The 20995-nt window shown below is 44.2% G+C and overlaps 1 protein-coding gene across 7 annotated transcripts in view; it reads right to left on the bottom strand.

The window, feature by feature from the left end:
• The window catches only part of ELMO1 (engulfment and cell motility 1), a 479853-nt gene that overhangs the window by 38477 nt on the left and 420381 nt on the right, over positions 1-20995 (bottom strand). For all 7 annotated transcript variants that reach the window (XM_033088370.1, XM_033088366.1, XM_033088369.1 and 4 more), the window contains one exon: positions 2609-2772. In XM_033088370.1, the coding sequence (XP_032944261.1) occupies positions 2609-2772 (164 nt within the window). The remainder of the gene's footprint in view (positions 1-2608; positions 2773-20995) is intronic.

Here is a 20995-nt window from a genome sequence, read left to right as displayed (position 1 = left end):
TGGTTACCGGCTAATAAGAGAGACCATTTCTCCGAGTGGATATTATGTGCCAGGTATATACTAAGTGCTTTTCATGCACTACTCCATTGAATCCCCACGACAACCCAACCATGTAGATACTTTTGTCACCTTCATTTACAGACATGCGCAAAAGGCATAGAATAGGTTACATAATTCGCTTTCAAGAGCCACAGGTCTGTGAGTTCCCAGGTCTGGGTGGCCACACCTTGCTACTCTGCTCCACTAGTGTGTATCCTTGCATCTCTACCTCCCCCATAGTGTTCAATGACCTATTTTGGGGCCACTCAAGCTTTTTATATCCATTAACTCAGATTAATTGTGTGGATGGACTTATCTTTCCCGTAAAGTCACGCTAAATAGAAAATAACAAATACCTCTTCCCTGAAATCATTAGTCAAGAGTTAAGAAACAAAACAGAGTTTCTTCAACCCACTGAATATATGTTCCCCAAATATTTACTTACATGGATTTTGCATTTTCCTTCTCAGCTAACATAAATGTTTTATAAAAATGGGATGCATGCCTCAAGAGGTCTTCATAGTACTGAGGTTTCCCACCATGTTATGCACGGCAGACACAGAGGTGGGGGTGGGGTTAGGGAGGTGGGACAGAGGGTTCCACTCTAGCCACGCCAAGCCCCACCCATGTCATTGTCCCAGTCTGCAAAATGAAAAGCTTGAACTGGATGACCTTAAGGGTGCTTTTTGGCTCTGAAATACTAATACCTGTCCTAATTCCCCAGCTTGAGTGACATGCTTCACCTGTGTATTCTTGTGACAACCCACCCAACAATGCTTCCTCCAGCCAAGTACGGACCAGATACCTGGTAATCCCTCCGACCTCAGCTTTAAAGTGTGGGACGGTGGGGACCAAGTCCCTCTGGTTCTCTGCCTGTCCCCAGCACCTCGGGTGGAATGTAGCAGGTAGGTGTTGCTCAATACACATTTGGTAAATGAACGAATAAATGAAAACAATCATACGTGGACTGTGTCTTTTTTTTGTTGGCTTGGATTTATCCTGTGAGCCATTTTGGCAGCATTTAGACTCCATGCAGCCCCACAATGCCTTCCTGTCTAGTAGCTCATCCGAACAGACAAACACAGCACTGGAGAAGAAGCTGAAGGCTGGCTCCACCTGCCTATTTCAGGGGCTGGAATAACGAGCTGGCTGGTGTTCAGGGTGGGTGTGACTTAGGTTTTTCAATGAAGCCAAAGACCCTCAGGAAGCATGTCCCCTCCCCTGCGCCTAACTCCATCCCCACTGAAGTCTGCAGTTCTGCTCTGCAGTTTCTAAAGGTGCTCCTTAAGATTTAAAAGCAAATGTAACGTAGAGGTGACAGCTTGGCTAGTGTCTTTTTAGACCTGTGCACTTTTTAAACCTCATTTCAGTCTTGCACTTGGTGAAGGCACTCCGGTGAGGTGGACGAAGTGTTAGCTGAGGGATTAGCAGGCCGGATTTCAAATCCTGGTCCCTCAGCTTACTAACAAGGTCCTCCCCTCTCAAGGCTGTATCCTGGTCCTCAGATGGAGATAAGGCCTGCTTTTCTCACATGGATGTGAGAAAATGAAATAGCATGAGAAGATGCTTTGCAAATTGCCACGCATTAGAAATGTCAGATGTATAAGAGCAAGAAACAGAAAGAAGGGCATAAAGAAAAAGAAGCAGAAAGACACACGCACACACACACACAGATTTAATAATGGTTTGACAATGGCACGTATGTTGTAAGTTGGCTTCATAGAAAAGTTCAGAAGAAAGTGTGTCCAAACCTCTGAGGGCACAATGAGAATAGACGTCAAACACTTTCCTCACCCTCCACCCCATTCCCTTAGTTCCTTCCTTATAAACTATAAGAGTTTAGCAAAACTGACCTCGCTCTTGGAAAAGGGCAAGGGACGATAAACACGCCAGTTCTAAGAAGAGGAAGCAAACACAGTCCTCATGCTCGAGCTTGAGAACACCTTGCTGATGGAGAAACATGAAATTTTGCAACAATTGCTAGTGGTGTTTGATGCAAGTCCTATAAAAAGGAGGCCGCTGCCTCTCTCACTGACCGGTAGGTTGACAGTCACGAGCGCAACTTGAGCAGCTGTGACGCAGAGCAGAGCTGACAGCAGGGAGAAGGCGGACCTCGGTCTTCCTGGCCGGCTCTCCATGCTGCCCAGGCACAGTGCTCCAGCGTTCACATTGTTTTTATCATCACTGGGCCTCACTGTGGCTGGGCCAGGGCATCTGGCCACTTAAGGCGCCTACATTCAATATGGCTTCACGGGCAAAACAGTGTGTTCCCGGTGTTAGACGAGGTCCCCACCTTTTTAGCTGCAAATCTTTAGAGGGCTCCTCAGTGAGCAGGCCAATTCCTGATTTAGAGCCTTCTGCCTGCACCTGTCCCTACCTCCCCTTCGGCCCACCCCTGCCCAGCCTTCCTCAAGGACCTGCTCAGACTTCCTGAACTGAATTGAGATCTTTCAGAATGCCTTTTGTTGGCCTTCTGTAAAAATCCCATAACACAGCTCGATCGGCTTTCCCTCTGGAGATAGCGGGGTGCAGAGGCTTCAAGGAGACAGAGGGACAGGGTGTAACTTACATAATCGGGCGAGACTGGAAATCCTCCTGGTTCATCCTCTCAGACTGGCGGATTTTCAGTATCTCGGTGTAGCTCAGGTTCTGTAGTTTGCTCTTGAACTGGTCCAGGGAGCTAGGCTTGGTTGTAAGAGCTCTCATAACCTGCTCCTTCACCACCTGCATTACCTGTAGGTTAAAGGAAGACCATAATGTTCCGGGGTGGACCTCGCCCATTCAGAAAAGTCTTCTTGAGTGAACGGCTCCCTGTCTCCGTGAACGTGAATCGCTTTGCATGTACTCGCCGCCCAAATCTTGAGCGTGCTTTTCCAAAGAGTAAGCTACCATTATGCACATCTTTTGTGCTGTTGGAACCACAAGGGAGGAGACGGGTTGACTAACTTAGAAATGGGGGTGGAGAGGTGCATTGTGGGAGGAGTGCTCCATTGGCTGCACATATTATGTGATGGCTCCTGAACCAACATTGGAAACAACGCAAACTCAAGAATGAAAGAAGTCCAAACAACAGCTAGAAGTCTGCATACGAATTCTTTTTTTCCAGGAGAAACTCGCTGAGACACAATTAACTGTGGAAGTTTAGTTGGCACCCTTTCAAGTGAATATGAACCGATATCCACCACTGCCACTCACTAGAATGCTTTCCCCATGTGGTTAAGGCCTGAGTGTTCAGACTCATGATGCATTTGGAAATGTGTACGTGGTATTGCCTCTTTGAGCCAGGCACTGAAAAAAGAGGTCTATTCAATTAGAATAGACAAATCTCATTGGAAGCCTCAAGAAAAAAGAAGAATTGGCTGCCTCAGGACAGATCCAGCTCACAAGGAGGCAATTAACTATTGCTTCTATTAATGTGAATTCTTCTTCACTGGGATATGTAAAGCAGGAGAAGACCAGAAAAAACACAGAGGCAGCCAAGAGACTTGCTGGTTCTTTTTTTTTTACCCTCCACTACAGATGAGAATGACAATTGTTATTGTTGATAAGGTGCCTACTATGTGCCAGATACTATCTAGGAGGCTTGCTACAAGTTCCTGCTCTTAGTCCACTCAAATCTGTAAGATAGACATTATCATCATTCCATTTACCTATGAAGAAACTAAGGCTTCAAAAGCAACAGTAAGGAACTAGTTCAAAATCATACCGTTGGTTGGTAGGTGGCTGAGCCAGGATTTAAACCTAGAACTGTAAACACTCTACTATACTGCCAGCCAAGACACCATTCTTGGGGTGACTTAGTAACTTCAAACTAAGAGAAATATCATAAATGCACCTCAATTATATGCTAGATTCTGCGCCAGGCACTTTACTGTTCATCACCTCATTTAATCCTGCCTCCAATACAGTACAGTGGTGTTATTACCATTATTTTAAAGATAAGGAAACGGAGACTGAGAAGGATGGAGGATGATATCACAAAAAATTAAAACTAACGGCAGAAATTTCAAGAAACTATAGGAGAAAATTTGTGGGATGACAGATCATACCATTTACTCAAGAATCTGCTTTCTCCACGAGGTGCCACTGTTCTCAGAGAACCTGCCTGCCATGCCTGTCCTGTGAAGACATGGTTGCTGGTGACAGCAGTGGGCTAAAGGTGTAAAGGTAACTGTCCCCCAGTCCCTGACTCATGGGAGCTTCTAGGCTCATGGCTGGGTTGCTTCCTGCAGTCTAACTCTGCTAGGTATTAGCTTACCATCAAGTGGACTGTCAAGATGGAAGCTGCTAACAAAAATTTGCTTGAGAAACGTTATTTGTGAAGTCAACACAGCAAACATTACTGAATACTTACCCTGTGCCTACACTTGCCGAGGTACTAGGAATTCAAAAATGAATAAGGTATGGCCCTTGCCTTCTGTGAACTAATGGTCTAATAAGAGAGCTAGACACAGGCAAAGATCATTACAACAGAAATGTGGATGTGATAGAGAAGATGGACTCTGTTGGCAGGTGGGGAGACATTTCAGAGCAGACATCATGTGGGTTTTACAGAAAGAATGGGTATCCAATAATGTGGAAACAGATGAATAATTTGGACATCTCTGCACATTAGCCACTTTGAACATGGGCTGCCTCTGAACTGGAACCAGTTACGTAGTCATTGTTTTGTGCCCTCAGCATAACAGCATAAAGGAACATTTCCAGCTGACCTTCTGCCTTGTACCTAATCTGCTTCTTTTCCACTCAGGCAAAATGTTAAATTTGGGATGTTTAACAAATTTTGAAATCGTGACCATCTCATATCATGCAGTACAAATGGCGGTTAAATTTGGTCAAGTTTGACCTATATGACTCTTTGCTGGTACACGTGAGGGGTCCCACAGGAGCTTCTGCTATCCCCATGCAGAGACACTCAGCATTGAGCCAGGGAGATTAATTATCATCTTCCAATGTCAGTTGACCTGGTGGGAGTTAGCACGTGTAAGAGAGAGAAAGACACAGCTATTAGAATACCGAAAATGAAAAAGCGATTTTTAAATACAATCAGGTGAAAGTTGGGGGAGTTTTAGAGATATCGCCACTTCCCGCAATGTGCAGATAAGGACACAGAAGCTCAGAGGGCCAGGAGATTCCCTCCTTCATGTGTTTCCTTAAGGGGATGCCATGGAAATGACAATCACCAGCCCCCATCTGACTAGATACAATGATCCCGCTGCTAAGTGGGTGAGTGACCTGAACGGACCAATCAGCACGCTTCCCAGATTGGGTGAGTGACCTGAACTGACCAATCAGCACGCTTCCCAGATTTTTCTCACTTGATTTGAGGCAGAGCTGAAGCGTGCTCTTTTCCCCTCAAACTGAGAACTGTAGGAGTGTCCCTTAATATACAGGAGAGTGGAAGATAATGAGATTGCTGCCAATAGACTCAGACAGAAGAAAGGAAGGAGTGCCTGTAAGAGTGTTAATAATGGTTAAGGACGTTCACCCATACAGTCAGCCCAACCCTGGTATGTGGTGGTTTGAATGGGATTCTTATCACTTGCAACCCAAAGTTCCTGCAAATACATAGAATGAAGGCCCAGAGGAGTACTGCTTGTGGGGCTGAGGTTGCCTGGATCAAGGAGAAGTAGGGGAAGGAAGCTGGATAGAAACAACAAAGCGACTTCAGGAAGAAATAATTTTAGAAAATCATCTTCATTATATGCTCATGGTTGTACCATTGCATGGAAATGATGGCAATCCCTTATGTAGCTCCTACTTATACCTTATGCTTAAAATCCACTGTTAGAGCTTCATTCCTCTAGCGTAAGACTTTGATCCCTGCTAGATCCAAGAATCCATAAGTGGAACAACCTTTAAATTACTCACAGTCACGTATACCTTAGCTTGAAGACAATATTGTGTCCTAAGAGTAGGTTGATAGGATGGGGGGAGGAAGGAAGTCATGAGGGCACCTGGACCTGGGGAGAAGGATACAAGCGGTGAGTACACAACTGGCTTGGCCTACTTCGCTTCACAATTTTGCGTGGCACTGCCTCAAGAAGTTCTATGGTCACTCTGTGTGTCAGGAAAATGATTCCAGTGGAAGATGTCATTGATTTTTTTAAGAAGACGAAATATGTAAGTCAAATATTCCTGTATTCTTTGGCAAAGTACCTCCTACAAGAGCTACAATGAATGGCTTTAAGTCTCTGTTAATGCTCCACGTGTACAATTTAAATCAAGACATTCACAAGCACCATCCTTTAACTCTGTCCTCTGGAAAATCCCAGACCATTTATCATTGTTTGAAAAACCCACAGACAGTGTTTCAGAGGCATCGGCAAATCAATGAACTTAAAACTTGTTAATTACAGCATGCGCTTTGCCACAGACATCAAAGAAGTCATACTCTTAGAATTTGCATTCGCTGGTGGAATGGACTCATTATTTCAGCAAGGTCTGAACTGTGCCTGTGGTGTGTTTCTGGAGTTCTCCCAGCACATCTTCTCTATGATAATGTCACATGTTACAAAAAAAGCGGGAGTCGCACAGGTCTTGTACTTCACATGGAGAAAACGTTTGGTCTCCTTGGAAGACTGGGTTAAAAGTGGGGATCCCTGATTAGAATCATGTCTGCTGGTACAGTCGTCCCTTGACATCCATGGGGGGTTGGTCCCAGGATCCCCTATGGAAACCATAATCCACGGATGCCCAAGTGTCTTATACAAAATGGCATAGAATAATGCACACAGTCGGCCGTCTGCATCCATGTTTCCACAGCCCCTCCAGGTGATTCTAGCGCACACTCAAGTGGGAGAACCACGGATCTCGGCAAACATCCAGCCCCACTCCTGAGCGTCAGTATGGCATCCGTCGCATTTCTTGTCATATCATTAGAAAACAGTCAGGTGAGTTATTGGTGCACTTTCTGCCCCATCTAGAGTGTAAATCATTGGAGGACAGGAACTCTTTCTTATGCGTATTGTGCCCCATAGGACTTGATGCAGTCTCTCCCAGACTATGATGGATATGTTTAATGCCGAAGATTCTTAGCCTGCCTCTCTTCATCTATAGAATTAAACAAGTACATCCTTAACAGAATTATAAGACCGGGGACATGTTTTTCAAAGCGTACTTTTACAAAGCCTAAAGGATAAAGTCTGTGGCCTTGAGATGGTATCTTAGGGCACCTTGGGCTTCCTCTCAAGGCTGAGCTGGAAGGGGCTGGTCTGCAGCTGCGTGGAGGGTTTCTGGAGAAGCCACAGGAATATATGTTTGGGGGGGCATGGCCACTAAAAGGAGATCAGTTTACACAATCAGTGGTGACCCATGAAACGAATTGATCTTCATAATGAAGGAAAAAGGCTGCCTTGGGGAAGACAGATACCAATGCAGTCCAGCAACGAAATGACTCCTTCGAATGACAGCCCAGCTTTATAACATGGGCGAGTTTTCATCGCTGGGCTTGAGGACTGGACCGTTTTTCTTCCCAGGATTGTGCCCTACACAAACCAAAATGAGTGAAGACGGCTCATAAAGACCAAGACATTGGAAGGATTCTGCCTGGAGAGCGGTCTGGGGAAAGAAGACACCAAGTGCTCATGTGTACGCAGGTAATTACCTAAAGGCTGGGTGGGGCGGGGATGGGGGTGGGGCGGGCGCTTTGGGGAGCTATTCTCCAAGGTTAGAAGTGGGAAGAAGTGGCAATGCCCAGAAATAGTAGGAGAAGCTGGGGCACTGGTGACGTACTCAGCAAGGACAATTACTGAGCCAGATGCTGGCTGTCATCCCCTTCGCCCCACCCCCTTCCCACCCAGAGGTCTTTCACATCAGGACACCTTCTGGAAATGAAAGCTGGTTTTACTCTGTAGTTTTGCCACAGCCTAGGCCAGTCGCTGCAAAGGAGGGTTTCTGCTGAGTGGTGTCAAGTGTACTAAATGAAGGAGAGAGAAAAATGAAAGTGCGCTCTGGGCCCAAGGAGCAACTTTTAAGTTTTCTGTGTTCACTGTCGGACTGTGTGGCATAGAGCAGAGGTTGGCAAACTCCTGTGAAAGGCAGAGGGTAAATATGTTAGGTGTTGCAGGCCATGAGGTGTCTTTTGCAGTAACTCAGCTCTGTCTGCCTTGGTGGTGTGAAAGTGACCACAGACAAGTAAACGGACGGGTGTGGCTGTTTGAATAAAACTGGATTTAAAAAACAAACAGGTGGTGGGCTGGACTGGCCTGCAGGTGGTGGTTTGCCAGCCCCTGGCTATAGAGGAGTCAGGCCTGGCTTTACAGTTGGGCAGCACTCATTTCAAAGTCCCTCCATCACTCCTTTAGCGGAGGTTTCCTTACAGAGGTGATAACCTTCAGTTAGGATTAGGAGCCGCAGAGCACTCAACCCCAATATATCATACCCATCATTACGACTCACAGGGCTCCAGCCAGCTTATCCAAAGACAAAAATCGTCCTTGCAGCATGCAAACCACCTCATGACCATGCCGAGTGTTTGTGACATGTGCAGGGCAGCTCAAGATGATATTTAGGCTGCACCGAACAGAACTGATTCTGACAGACTGAGGAGTGATTTCATTAAAACCCAGTACTCTCAGCTCTCCCCCTGGAGGGTTTCAGGGTCCTGAAGATAGGTTGACACATCCTTGCTTCCTCCTGTCACACCTCCCACTGGGGTTTGACCCACAGTCAGTCCCCGGTGAAGGGCTATGCTCTGCAGGGCCCTATAGGGTCAGGTTGAATGTAAATGAACCGAAACTGTTCGGAAATCACAAAGAGTCCACTCAGCTGGTGTGCAACCTCCAGCCCCCTCTCGAGTTCATCATGTGTCCTCAATTATACCAGATGAATTTCAAACATTGTGTTTATTAATAAATGCAAAAACAGCTCCCCTGCATCTCACAAAGGACAGATCTAAATGTGGCATGCCGTGATAAGAAAAAGCAGAAGCCACTGAACTTCTCCTGCCTGTGTTTCCCCAGTGGTTCTCTCACAGCCCTCTAAACCTGAGCCCCTGTGGGTATGTGTCTGAAGGGTGTGAGATAACCTCATTCACAGCCAAAGGGCAGGAGCATGTGACATAGGCAATGAGGTCACTGTAACTGTTTCTCTCTCTAAGATGGCGTTTCTGAACCCAGAGAACGCTAGGCTTGCTGTGCACCACATCAAAAGCCCAGATCTGTATCTAAGAGCTGAGAAAAAGAACAGACTGCAGACTGAAACTCAGCTTCCTCTAGCCCCTCCTGACAGGGGTCGGATTTTTCCAAATTGCAAAATGCAAAATGCAAACCCCAAATATGTACCCCTATGTTCAGTGCAGCATTGTTCACAATAGCTGGGACATGGAAATAACCTAAATACCCTTCGAGGGATGATTGGATACAGAAGATGTGGTACATATATATAACGGAATACTCCTCAGCCATAAAAAATGATGAAATACTGCCATTTTGGACAACATGGACGGACCTTGCGAGTATCATGTTAAGTGAAAGAAGTCAGACGGAAAACGACAAGAACCATATGCTTTCACTCATATGTGAGATATAAAACAGAAAGCAACCAATGAACAAACAAAACAAACAAACAAACAAACAAACTCACAGACACAGACAACAGTATGGTGATTACCAGAGGGGAAAAGGGGTGGGGGAGGAGGAAGAGGGGAAAAGGGGTCAAATATATGGCGATGGAAGAAAACTCGATTGTGGTGAGCATACAATGCAATATACAGATGATGTATTACAAAATTGTATGAAACTTATGTGACGTCATTAACTAATGCTACCCCAATAAATTAAATTTTTTTTTTTTTAAACATGGTGGTTCAGCACTGCCTGCAGAAGACCAGGCTCTCCAGTGTGACCACAAGGGCCATCACGGTGGACTTTCACCTCCCCTCTAGCAGATGCCTCCTACTTGGTCCCACCCCTTGCCCCATGGGCTAAGCACAAGGAGATCCTTCCAACGCCTTGAACTTCACCCCATGCCTTCATTTGTGTTTTTCTTTTCACCTGTGGCTGACACCTTCCTCTGACACCTGCTCATTCTTCAAGTCTAGACATCTTTCCCTGACCTGCCACCCTCCCCCCTAGAATTGGTGTTATTGCCACCTAGGCTCCCATCACGGGATTGTACTGCAACGTCACGAATAGTGTCCCCTTGTTTATTATTATACATACAGAGTCTGCAGTACACAATCCAATTATGTGTTCGTTATGGAGAAAATATCCATTTACTTTATGACTGATGGACTCATCAAATGATTAAAAAAAGGAAATAGCCTCGGAAATCAGTAATTTTCAACCCTCAGTCTACAACAAAATTTGAAACGTACCGTTGCCCGGCTTCATCCCTAAGTTTTCTGATTCATTTGGTCTGGAACGGGTTCTAGACGTTGGTCCTGTTTTACAAAGCTCCCCAGGGCACGACAATGGGTAGCTGAGGTTGAGGGTATGGGTCCATATGAGGAGGCATAAGAAGGTAGGAAAGAGCAGAGATGCTGCCCTTCCAGGAAAAGAGAGAAGGGACACACTCCCTTCCCTCAAAAGTGCCCAATGTAGCTTACAGACGAGGACTTCATCTTTTTATTGCTCTCAGCTCCCCGCAAGGTTCGGTCTGCAGATGCTAGCTGTGGTGTGGACAGGATGAGGGCTCTCCCCTGGGACGGTCAAAGAGATGGTCAGGAGATGGTGTCTGCTCTTCGCACGCTTGGGCAGGCCCTTCAGAAGTCATCTCCATGTGGGGACCAGGCCATTTACTCTGGGCTTCTTCTCACTGAGGCAGCCACAGCCACCGTGGTGCGGGCAGCTGTCTACCTGGATCAGGAGGTGCTTCGGAAGCCCCTTTAGCAAGGGCAGCCACCATCTTCCCAATGAGCCCACAGCACCTTGGGCAGCAATCAGCACCAGTGTTCCCAGACCCTATGTGCCAGCCCTGTGTGCCAGCCCTGAGCAGGCAAGCCTGTGTATGGCAGTATCCAGACGGGCCAGGGAACCCGATGGAGGACTATTATTAGACAGAGTATGAAAGGTGATTTTTCAAATGTATCCTGAGAGCAAAGCAGATGGCACTGAAGCAGTTAGACAGGGAACGAGTTGCTCAGCATTGCTGTTCCCTCACTCGAGAATGTCCCCTGGTTTTTAGCTGCTAATAAAAGAGGAATCAGATGGCAGGGGGTAGTGATGCTCAGGCAGCTTCAAGCATCCTGGGAATCTATTTAATCATAACCCAAATTGAGAGCTTTGCTACCCGCCCCCAAATAGCTCATTCTACAATGCCTGACCTGGCAGTCCCCCACAGGTGCTGGCTGGGTGAATTTCCATTTCAAAGACTAAGACACAGGGCACTCAGGCTACCTGCCCCTCACAGACGGCATTTTAATTTAAGGTTTAAGGCATCTTTATAGCCAGGAAAAAAATAAATAAATAAACCGTTCCACCAGCAATTCATCTTAAAATCAATTAAGGCTGGGTTTGTTGAAGATCGATGGATACGAAAGCCACGTCTTTTGGACTTGCTTCAGCATCCTCAGGGAGCTAGTCAGACAGAAGAGATGGAAAAGGTGAGGGCAGGGATGGCCTCTTTCTCCCTGCAGCCCTCCCTGGAGGGGAGCGCCATCAAGAGGCAAAACAGCTGTGTGGTGAAGCTTCCTTTCCCCACCAAAACAGGGAGCCTAATTAATACAGCGATCTGCCTCGGTTTGCTGGTTCGCTCACCGGAGGCCCTGGTGGACAACGGGAAGCTATCTTCCCGGTGTCTGATGGAGTCGGCCTCTGGCAAGCAAAGTCCACTAATGTGGTGGCATTTAATCCACTGCTCTGAATAACCAACACGTCAAGCAAATCAGTCAAAATACGTGACTGTGTGTGGGGAGAGAGGCAGCAACGGACAGGGCTGGTTTTTTGCAAACAAGATTGAAAAACTCCTCTGAAATGGCGAGGGGAAAATGACTACCCATTTTTAATAATTATGCTCCTGTTGGTTTTCTAATGCTGGGTTACCAAACTTATCCCTACGTTGCCAAACATGAGCGTAGAAAACGACGTGTTTTGCAAATCTTCTGGAAGTTACAAAGAAGGAGCTTCCCAATAGGCAAGTCTCCTAAACTGGGGTCCCGATGGAGGTGCGGGTCTCTTGGAGCTAAGGCTGACCGTGGTGGGGGTGGACTGACTCTCTGGGGAGCTCCCCAAAAGCAGGGGAGGAATCTCATTGAAGAAATAACAGTCTGAAAGGATTTTTCTTTTTTAAGTCCCACAACCATTACACCAAAAAGATGGAGCTAAATGATGAGAAACACACTGTTGTCTTTGTTGATGGATGAATGGCGTCCACAGGGTTCTCTAAATATTTCTCTAGACACGACCAACCAATCTGAGGTGGACTTATTGCCCCTCTTCACTTATTCATCGGTAAGGCATGAAAAAAGGAGTGCACAGTGACCATCTGCTCACATGCTGACCTCCCCGGGTGTGTCTCAACCACTATGGGGGGTGGGATTTACCCAATTCATCTCTATGTGCCCAGCATCTAATATCGGTTTCATGAGTATTTGTAGAGTGAATGATTGAGCTAAAAGGAAAGTGCACAGAAAAATAGCAGCGCGCCCAGATAAATCAGCCTCAAAATACTCTAAAATTAGTCACTATTAAGAAATAAGGAAATGTCTACTGCTTCACATGGAGCGTGCAACCTGAAGCCCCACACAGTTAGATCTCCCAGCATGTTTTGCATAAGCTATTAAATAGTGACAAATGAAATGGGACAATGTTCCCCTCTGGAAGAGAGATTTAATAAATGTCTCATAAGCAGACTGCTCAGGCAAGACCACGGGGGACTTGGGGTGGAAAGGCAAGGTCTGGCTCCCAGAAACGAGCTCTGCCACCAGGCAAGGTGGCTATACTCAAGGAACACTGGCATCACTGCCTCGGCAGGTTACTCCGGAAGGGCAGTGCCACCAAAATGAAAATGTTGGTGAGGCTATTCAGCTGTCAGATTGAGCAGGGGAGACAGTAACACAGTGGGATGGGACTTAAAATTTAGCACAGTCCACTGGTCAAAACTCTGATACATACAGGGAAGGGCTGTTCTTGCTACACTCTCCACATATTCTCCCCTTTTCAGCATTCATCACGATAACCATGTGATACTTTAAGTGGACCATTCTTTATTGAGAACTTCGAGATACCATGGTATGCATTTCACATTCTAGATATATCCAGCTGAATCAACAGAAGATCTGAAAGGTAAATATGTTTTGATTTTCTAAACTTTATCTAATAAGTTGACCACCCCTGGTATTGCATTACAGAAGCTTTAGAAATATACATTCAACCATGAATTAAGTCAGCTAACACTTATTAGGCATCTAATATGTGCTAATCACTGGGTGAAGTGCTGGCAACACAACGGCCCAGATCCAGTTCTTACCCTTGGGAAAGTCAAGGGCAGTGAGGGGGCGGGAGGTGTGTATACAAATAATAACAGTAGATCTCAGTAAGTGTTATTAAGGGTATTGGCTGTCCAAAGAATTTAGGGACAGGGTAAACAAAGAGATTATTAAGCACACCATTGGTTTTTGTGCAGATAAATATATTTCTATTTTGTGCATATAAATATATTTCTAGTGGTTAAAGACACCACTGCTTTAACAATCGTACTTCTCAGAGTGAACTGAAATTATGTATTCATTACTGGTCTCCCAGGAAGAACCTGAGCCCTTTGAAAGAAGAGAATATACCTCACTTGTCTTTTTATTACTGGTGGATTTTACAATTTCTTATACCTGGAAAATTTCCCCCTCAGTCCAGTAAACCGAAGGTCAACCAGATTTTATTCTGAGTTACATGTTACAAAAATGATTTCTAGGGAGTCTTATAAAGGCTGGGGTCAAATCCCTGTGATGATTTTAAGCAGCGGGAAAGAGGGTTTATAACAGTAGCAATGATAGATGAACTCTGATTAACACACTGCTATACCAACTTCCTGCGGTATTTCTCCCAGATGGTTGTAAATTGGGACACCTCATAAATCCCCAGGCCTTTTCTTTTCCATGGCCAGTTATTACAATGTCCCAGGGCAGCAGAGCATTTTCCAAACTGAAGTAATTGTGAGTCATTTGTTATCTTCAAAGGAGAACCTGTCAACCACCACAGCCACAAAGCTCAGACAATTAAAACAGCCCAGAGTGCTCTGATTCTGCAAAAATTCCTGACAGTTATTTGGTGGTTTGGGGCCAATGCACTCAAGGAAGACCTGAAATGGTTTTTGTGTTTTTCCACTCAAAACCTCTTCCTTTCTGCTTATATACTATACCCTTTACAGCTGGATGAAAGCAGCTGTTCCCACGGTTTGCAGAAATCCACAGGTGCTGCTGTACTTTTATCAAAATTTGGTCTCTTCCCTTAATGATGATAATTACCCCCCATATATGGAGGATACATGTCATCATTCCTGTTTCATGCCCATGGCAGGCATCACTAATCTATCCGGGTACTTTTTTTCTGATGAACCCAGGACTCAGCCTACAGGCAGCCACTACCAATCGATTGAGTTTGGCGTTCCCAATGGCTTCCATCCTCTCTCTCTGAAGGAACCGATGTTTGTGAGCCATAGTTAATCTTACCTAACTTATTATACTGTTCAATAATTTCGATTTCGATTTTCTTAAAAGTCCCAATGCCCCCCTAACCAAAGTTCTTTGAGGATTAGCCCAAGTCCTTTCAGTGCCTGAGCTTGTATTTAATTGTATGTCCTTGTGAAAGTTGACTAATCCAATGTCTAAACAATATCTCTGTCTCACTCATCACCTTGGTGATCAAAGTCAATGCTAACACCTCTGGATATAGTGTAAAATCTGTGTTAAAGACCTGGGCCCTAGAATAGAGCCAAACACTCGGGAGATGCTGTTACATGTTTGCCGAATAAGTGGCATAGAAGTGGCCTAGGTCTCCTAGGTCAAATTATACACCTGATGTTGAACACAATCACCTTTTTCCCTCTTTTCAAATTTCAATCATTTTTTTTAACTCTGGGAAAAAATTTCTGACTGTAACCAATGTTGAAGGAACTTTCTTAGAATTATAATTGGATGAAAGTAACTGATTAATTTTTTAGAAGTAATATTTATTGCTATAATGCAAATGTTCTTACTACTTGTTGATTAAAAGCAAATGAAATGGTTTCCTAACAGATATAACTTGTATTAGAGTTCAGGGATATTAAAGAGGCAATGCTCTGTTATGTTTTGTTATGTTTATTAAAGAACGATAAAATGTGAAAGATGGGGAAAAAGGCACGCACCACGTAAAGGGATACTAACAAAGCAAGCTTATGGAAAAGGTAAGCTAAATTAGGGCTCTTCTCAATTTCTTACATAAGCAAAGTGTACATGTTATGTGGGACCTCGCCATGCATACCATTCTTGTATGAGAAAAAAATGTTTTTAAACTGAAAACAAATGTAATATCCACCCCCTCTCTCACTCGATCAGGGTTAGAACTTTCCAGGTCGATAGAAAGGCAATGGCTTGTGATCACTTTGGCTTTAGTGAAAGGTGGAAGGAAAGCAGTGAGGGCTGGAATCCCGCAGAACCCGGTTTGATTCTTGGCTCTCTCAAATTTACCATCCATGTGTCCTGGGGCAAATTTCTGAACCTCTCTAAGCCTCCGATCCCCAAAAAGGTGGAGATTATGGGATAGACCTTGCAGTGTAAGGAGTAAAAGAATGTTTGTCACGCAGCTTGTAGGAGACCAGATGAAAACAAAAGGCTATTGTTTATGTTTATTCACTCAGGGAGAGGGGTAGGTAGTAACACATTAGAAGACAGGTCGAGATCAAACTATAGAGGCCGGTAACTGCCAAAGAGAAGAATTTGAACTGTATCATGTAGGAAGTGGTGAAAACTTAAGATCTTTGAGAAGAGGAAGGAAGTGAGAAAGTCAGACTTAACTAAGCCAGGATACCTGTTGTCTACTTGGCTTTGCATCTTTCTTCGTGGGCTGCCTCCTGTGTAACTCTGTGGGCATATCTCTCATCTTTCTGTATTTTCCTCCCCGAAGGGATTCAGGAATCCTTGTAACGTTTGTAATAAGGGGTTATTTATCTTTAGGAAATAGATAGTCCTGGCCAGCTCTCTGTCAGTAATAGGGAGAGAGAGTCTGTGCTGGGAAAGACAATAAAAATACGTGTAAGTTTTGGCACACCACTGAAAGGATCTCTCCTCAATTAGAGCTGAGCTACTGTCTCTCTAACTTCAGGATCAATATATGTCTCCCTTATTGTCCCACCCAAAGACCAGAAACAGCACAAAGGAGAAAATTTGAGTAAATACATGGATGCCAAACCAACAGGGTACAACAGGTGAATGAAATGAGACGGAAAAACAAGAGCTAGGAAGTACCTGAAGCAAGATCAATACTACTTAAAACTTTTTTTTTTCCAGTGTAAAATTCATTTGATAAAGAAAAAGTTAAGCTATAAATGCCTGTCCTTTTGGCATAAAATCTTCAATAGGAATGTCTCAATATATGAATACTACACTGATACAAGTGCATTTTGTCTGAAGGTGGCTGGGAAGATGGTAGGCTCCAAAAGCACGTTTAGAAATGGTGAGAACTAAAGCCCAGGGAGATGATGGAGTTGTAGGAATACAGCGGTAACAGGCCTCCCTCCTGATCCTGGGGTTCATCTCAAGAAAGCATCATCTACCACAGAACCTGTCCCTTCCCTAGTTAGGAGAATCAAAGTCAGAGTGGTGTTTCTGAAGGATTCCCCTTTTCCAAGAGCCCACCTCCTGAGCTCCCCTCAGCCAACTTCCAGCTATTTGTCTTTGGCTAACTGGTTTCTAAGATGCTCTGCAAACTGCCCGCTCCCCGCACATCATCAATCAGCGCCAAACTAAACAGGCTCCAGGCTCAGCTGAGAATCCAAAGGCTTGGCTCATCACCCCAACACCTAATGAACAAACATGAGTGATGACTACTGGGTAAATATCACGAAGAGAATGCCAGTCAGCTAAAGGAGTATTGCTTTAGACGTTACTGCTACGAAGATGGCAGGACAAATCTTGGTATCCAACTTGTTTCAGACAGATACAGTGTTTTCCAATACAGTGAGGCTTGCTAGCATTTACTTCAAGTGTTACATTGTAAAGGGGAGAAAATCTGGGTCATTTAAGTGGGTACATTCAATAACTTCTGTGATATTGGATAGATGTATGTAAGCTGTAATAATTCCTATCCAGTAAAGTAAACCATGAGGGTGGGTTTGTCAGTAGTTTTGTTAAAAAAGACATGAAAGGCCATGAATTACAAAAAAGAAGGTGCCTGGCATGTTTATGTCTTAATAAGAAATGTTTGTGCTTTACAAAAAAAAAAAAAAAAAAAAAGCAGAAGAAGAAGAAAGAAAAAGATAGCAGGTATGCCTATGAAAATCATCATGTAAAGGCAGCACACTTAATTATCTCTAAGATTAATGTTAGCAGGGATTGGATAAATCACGAGAGAGACAGGAGGAAGCTGCTGAGCTACGTCCAAAGGGATCTATTTTTGAAATGATCAGAATATTAATAATAGTTAGAGCCGGTAAGGGACAAACCCTAAGGCTGTTCCAGGGTATATATGTACCCCTAATGGGCAGGGGAAAAGAGATAAATGAAGTTAAGAGAAAAGTGGAACACTGGGTAGTAACTAACTGGGTCATATTCTTTCTCACTTTATTATTTTGGTATATTTCTTAAGGTTCTTTAGCAATACAGAACGGAAACACATGAGCTTTAGAAACAAGGAGATCTATGATAACTTACTTATGTCTGAGCCTTCATTTTCTGTTCTGTAAAACGGAGATAATACTCGAAACACAGTTAGGAGTATTCAATCAGGAAACATAAATGGAAGTACCTAAAATAATTCCTGATACATAGTAGCTACCCAATAAACATTAGTTTCCCCTTTGTTTTTCTTCACATTTATGGCATATAGCGTGTCTACCTCCCATTATGGTTTACTTCATATCTCTTTGTTAAGCTGTGAAAATTTCTCAGATTCAAGATTTGTCCAAGTACCTCCACAGCACCTTGCAGTCTGTTCAGGATGGGTGCAGCAAATGCTCACTGAAAAAATGTCTGAAGGACTCAACCCATCAGACAAGTGATAGCGCAACATGCAAAATACATCCTCCTGGCTCCAACGCTTCTATTAGCATAATGACCACAGTGTGGGTCATTCATCAATCCACATTTGCCTCATTCATTAGATTGGCTTTCTCAAGGCACACCTAGTACATAGCAAGTACTCAATAAATATTAAGAGACACAATACTTTAATATACCTCTGTATCTGTTTGGGGGACTCTGTTGATATGAAGGACTATTTATTGCATTAGAGGACAGGAATGACAACAAGTCTCAGCAGGAGACCAAAATGTGTGAGAAAGCTTATTTTAGGGGAATCTGTACGGCGCTTACGGAAAAAGAGTCAAATGATGGAGGTGAAAACAGCAGAATGTTTATATTCTTGTGAAAACAAACACAACTTGAGTTCTGGACACAGATCGAGTTTGACCCACTTGAGCAGAGGATACAGTAGAAGAGGAAGCATGGTTATCTTCGCAATGGGGTCCCCACCTAATGATGACAATAAACTGGTGCCAAAAAACCCACATATATGTCAATAAATAGTAACAGAGTTTGAACATGTTGTATTAGCTCTGCCTTGAAGGAAAGTCTGGGTAGGAGGTGATGACACAGGCAGAGAATGCAGTCATGAGGAAAAGATTTTGAGCGGTGCACACAAGAGTTACAAGGAGCCTGTCTGTGCACTCAGGCTTCTGGGTACTGCCATCGTTTGCTGATCTCTCATTGACCTGTGTGGATAATAAACCACGTGGTTGTAACTGGAGTCCTCCAATCATATGGCAGCAGCAGAGGGTAACCTTGACAGTCTCTCGACATATGACTTCGCAGATCAGAGATGTGTGTGGTGTCTTAAAGCTCTGTGTCCTTTTTAAAGCAAGGATTATTCACTTGGGGGTCTCCTTACAACCTGAAATTGTGTGTCCTGGTTCATGAACATGCAAATGTGTGCTTTTCTCAGGGAAACCATTGCCTTCATCAGATTCTCAAAGTTGGTCATGATGAAGCCCATAAGTACCCCTAATTTAAAGGGGTAGCATGAGAAAAAGAATGATGTGAACCAGAGCTGAAGCTGCATGTCTAGCTTTGAATGACAAACTAACTTGTCTGTGGAATGTTTTCTTCTGGAAGTGTCCCATAAACACCTCTCACACAACATTTCTAAAACTCAACTTATCTTCCTTTTAAAACCGTCCTTCCTGGGGCATTCCCTATGAAGGTTTATAACACCCTCCTTTGGAGCAAAAATAATGACATCATCTTGGACCTTTTCTCTTTTGCACCCTCTGGGTACAGTGGTCTCACTGTGACTCTACCCTCTCACTGTTTCTCACCTTTGCCCTTTTCTCCCACTCCCACTTCCTCTGCCTGCTGACGTCCAACATCCCTCTTTCAGAAGCCTCCTAGCTTATCTCTCTCCCGCGACGTTCACTCTCTCCCACCCCTTCTCCACTGAGGGACCGGTGTGATGAGCTGAACACAAGCCTGACTGTGTGGGTCCAGGTGCTCAGGAGCATAAAGCCAAACGCTTCAATATGGAAAACAAGCATCCTGCATCATGGAGACTCTGCCTGTATTACCCCGTCTCACCCCCTCCCACCTCCCAGTTCAGACACTGCCTTCTAGAAACACCAGGTTACAAGTCATTTCCTCATTCTTTCATGCTGTTGTCTCTTTTTGAAATGTCCCCCCACCTCTTCAAGAGGCTAACTGCTCACCTTTCACTCAGGCAGGCTTGTCATCCCATCACAGCCCTGATCTCCTTGTATTAAAAGACTTAGTTTAAGCCACATCCGCTCTGCATCCTCTGTATTGTTACAGCCTTTGTGCAAGGACCCGTCCTATTAATCGTGGGCTCCCCAACACCTAGAATACCGCCTAGCCTACTGAGGATTTGTGGTGTACTCGTTTTCTTCTGGTTGGGGGATCCAGAAAGCATCATGGCTGCTCTGAAAGCTTGGCTAACAGCAGCTAGCTGCAGGAAGATATCCTGAAAGGAAAGGGAACCGAAAACACAGTCCACAAATAAAGGCCTTGACTTTTCACATGGAAAATATAGCACCACGCTTCCTTCCATGAATCCTGCCCCTTTCTTACTGACCTGAGTGTAAGCCACCTTAATGACAACTCAGCTTCACCTTAATTTTTCATATGGATCAGCTCTCCCAAAGTATCACGTTATTTCTTCATCAACACAGCATAGCATGTAGTGAAAGAGGCTTAGGACTTGCACACGGTAGGTCTATGTGACTCTGCTAACTCTCCTTACACATACAATTCTTTTTCAAAACGAATGCTCTATTGAAGGCTTTTCTGCGTCTGAATTTGCTTATGTGAAGTAGGGATGATAAAACCTACCCCACAGAGTAAAGTATAACAGATAATGGGTCTGAACTGTAAGATGCCATACAAATGTACATTCTTACTCTCCGTTGTTTAAGAATGATCAGAAACATCTGAGTAAACTGCCTTTTAGTGTAAAATGCAAGATTCCAGAAGTTCAAGTTGTGAAACCCAGACAGCTTTCATTTAACAGAGCACAGTTTCTTAAACTATTGGCCCTAGTAACAAAAGGCTAAGATTAAATATATTTATTTTTGGTAATTCTGTCTATCTCAGGACACTAGTCATATTATATGCATATTTGCAATAAAACTACTCAACTTTATTCACTATGTTTATTCTTTTATTTAAGAAGTAGGAGGGGGAAAGAGTGCTTTGAGGGATCCTCATTGGAAGAGTGAAAACAAAGATAACCAAAGCTGACACCACATTCGGCCCCTCTTTGTGTCCCAGATGTGTACCAGATGAGAAGCGAGAAGACCCTTTCAATCATGCCAACCT

This window comes from Rhinolophus ferrumequinum, chromosome 20, assembly GCF_004115265.2.
Source record: "Rhinolophus ferrumequinum isolate MPI-CBG mRhiFer1 chromosome 20, mRhiFer1_v1.p, whole genome shotgun sequence".
Lineage (NCBI taxonomy): Eukaryota > Metazoa > Chordata > Mammalia > Chiroptera > Rhinolophidae > Rhinolophus > Rhinolophus ferrumequinum.
Note: the sequence above shows the minus strand (reverse complement) of the source record. Positions and strands in the feature narration are given on the sequence as shown.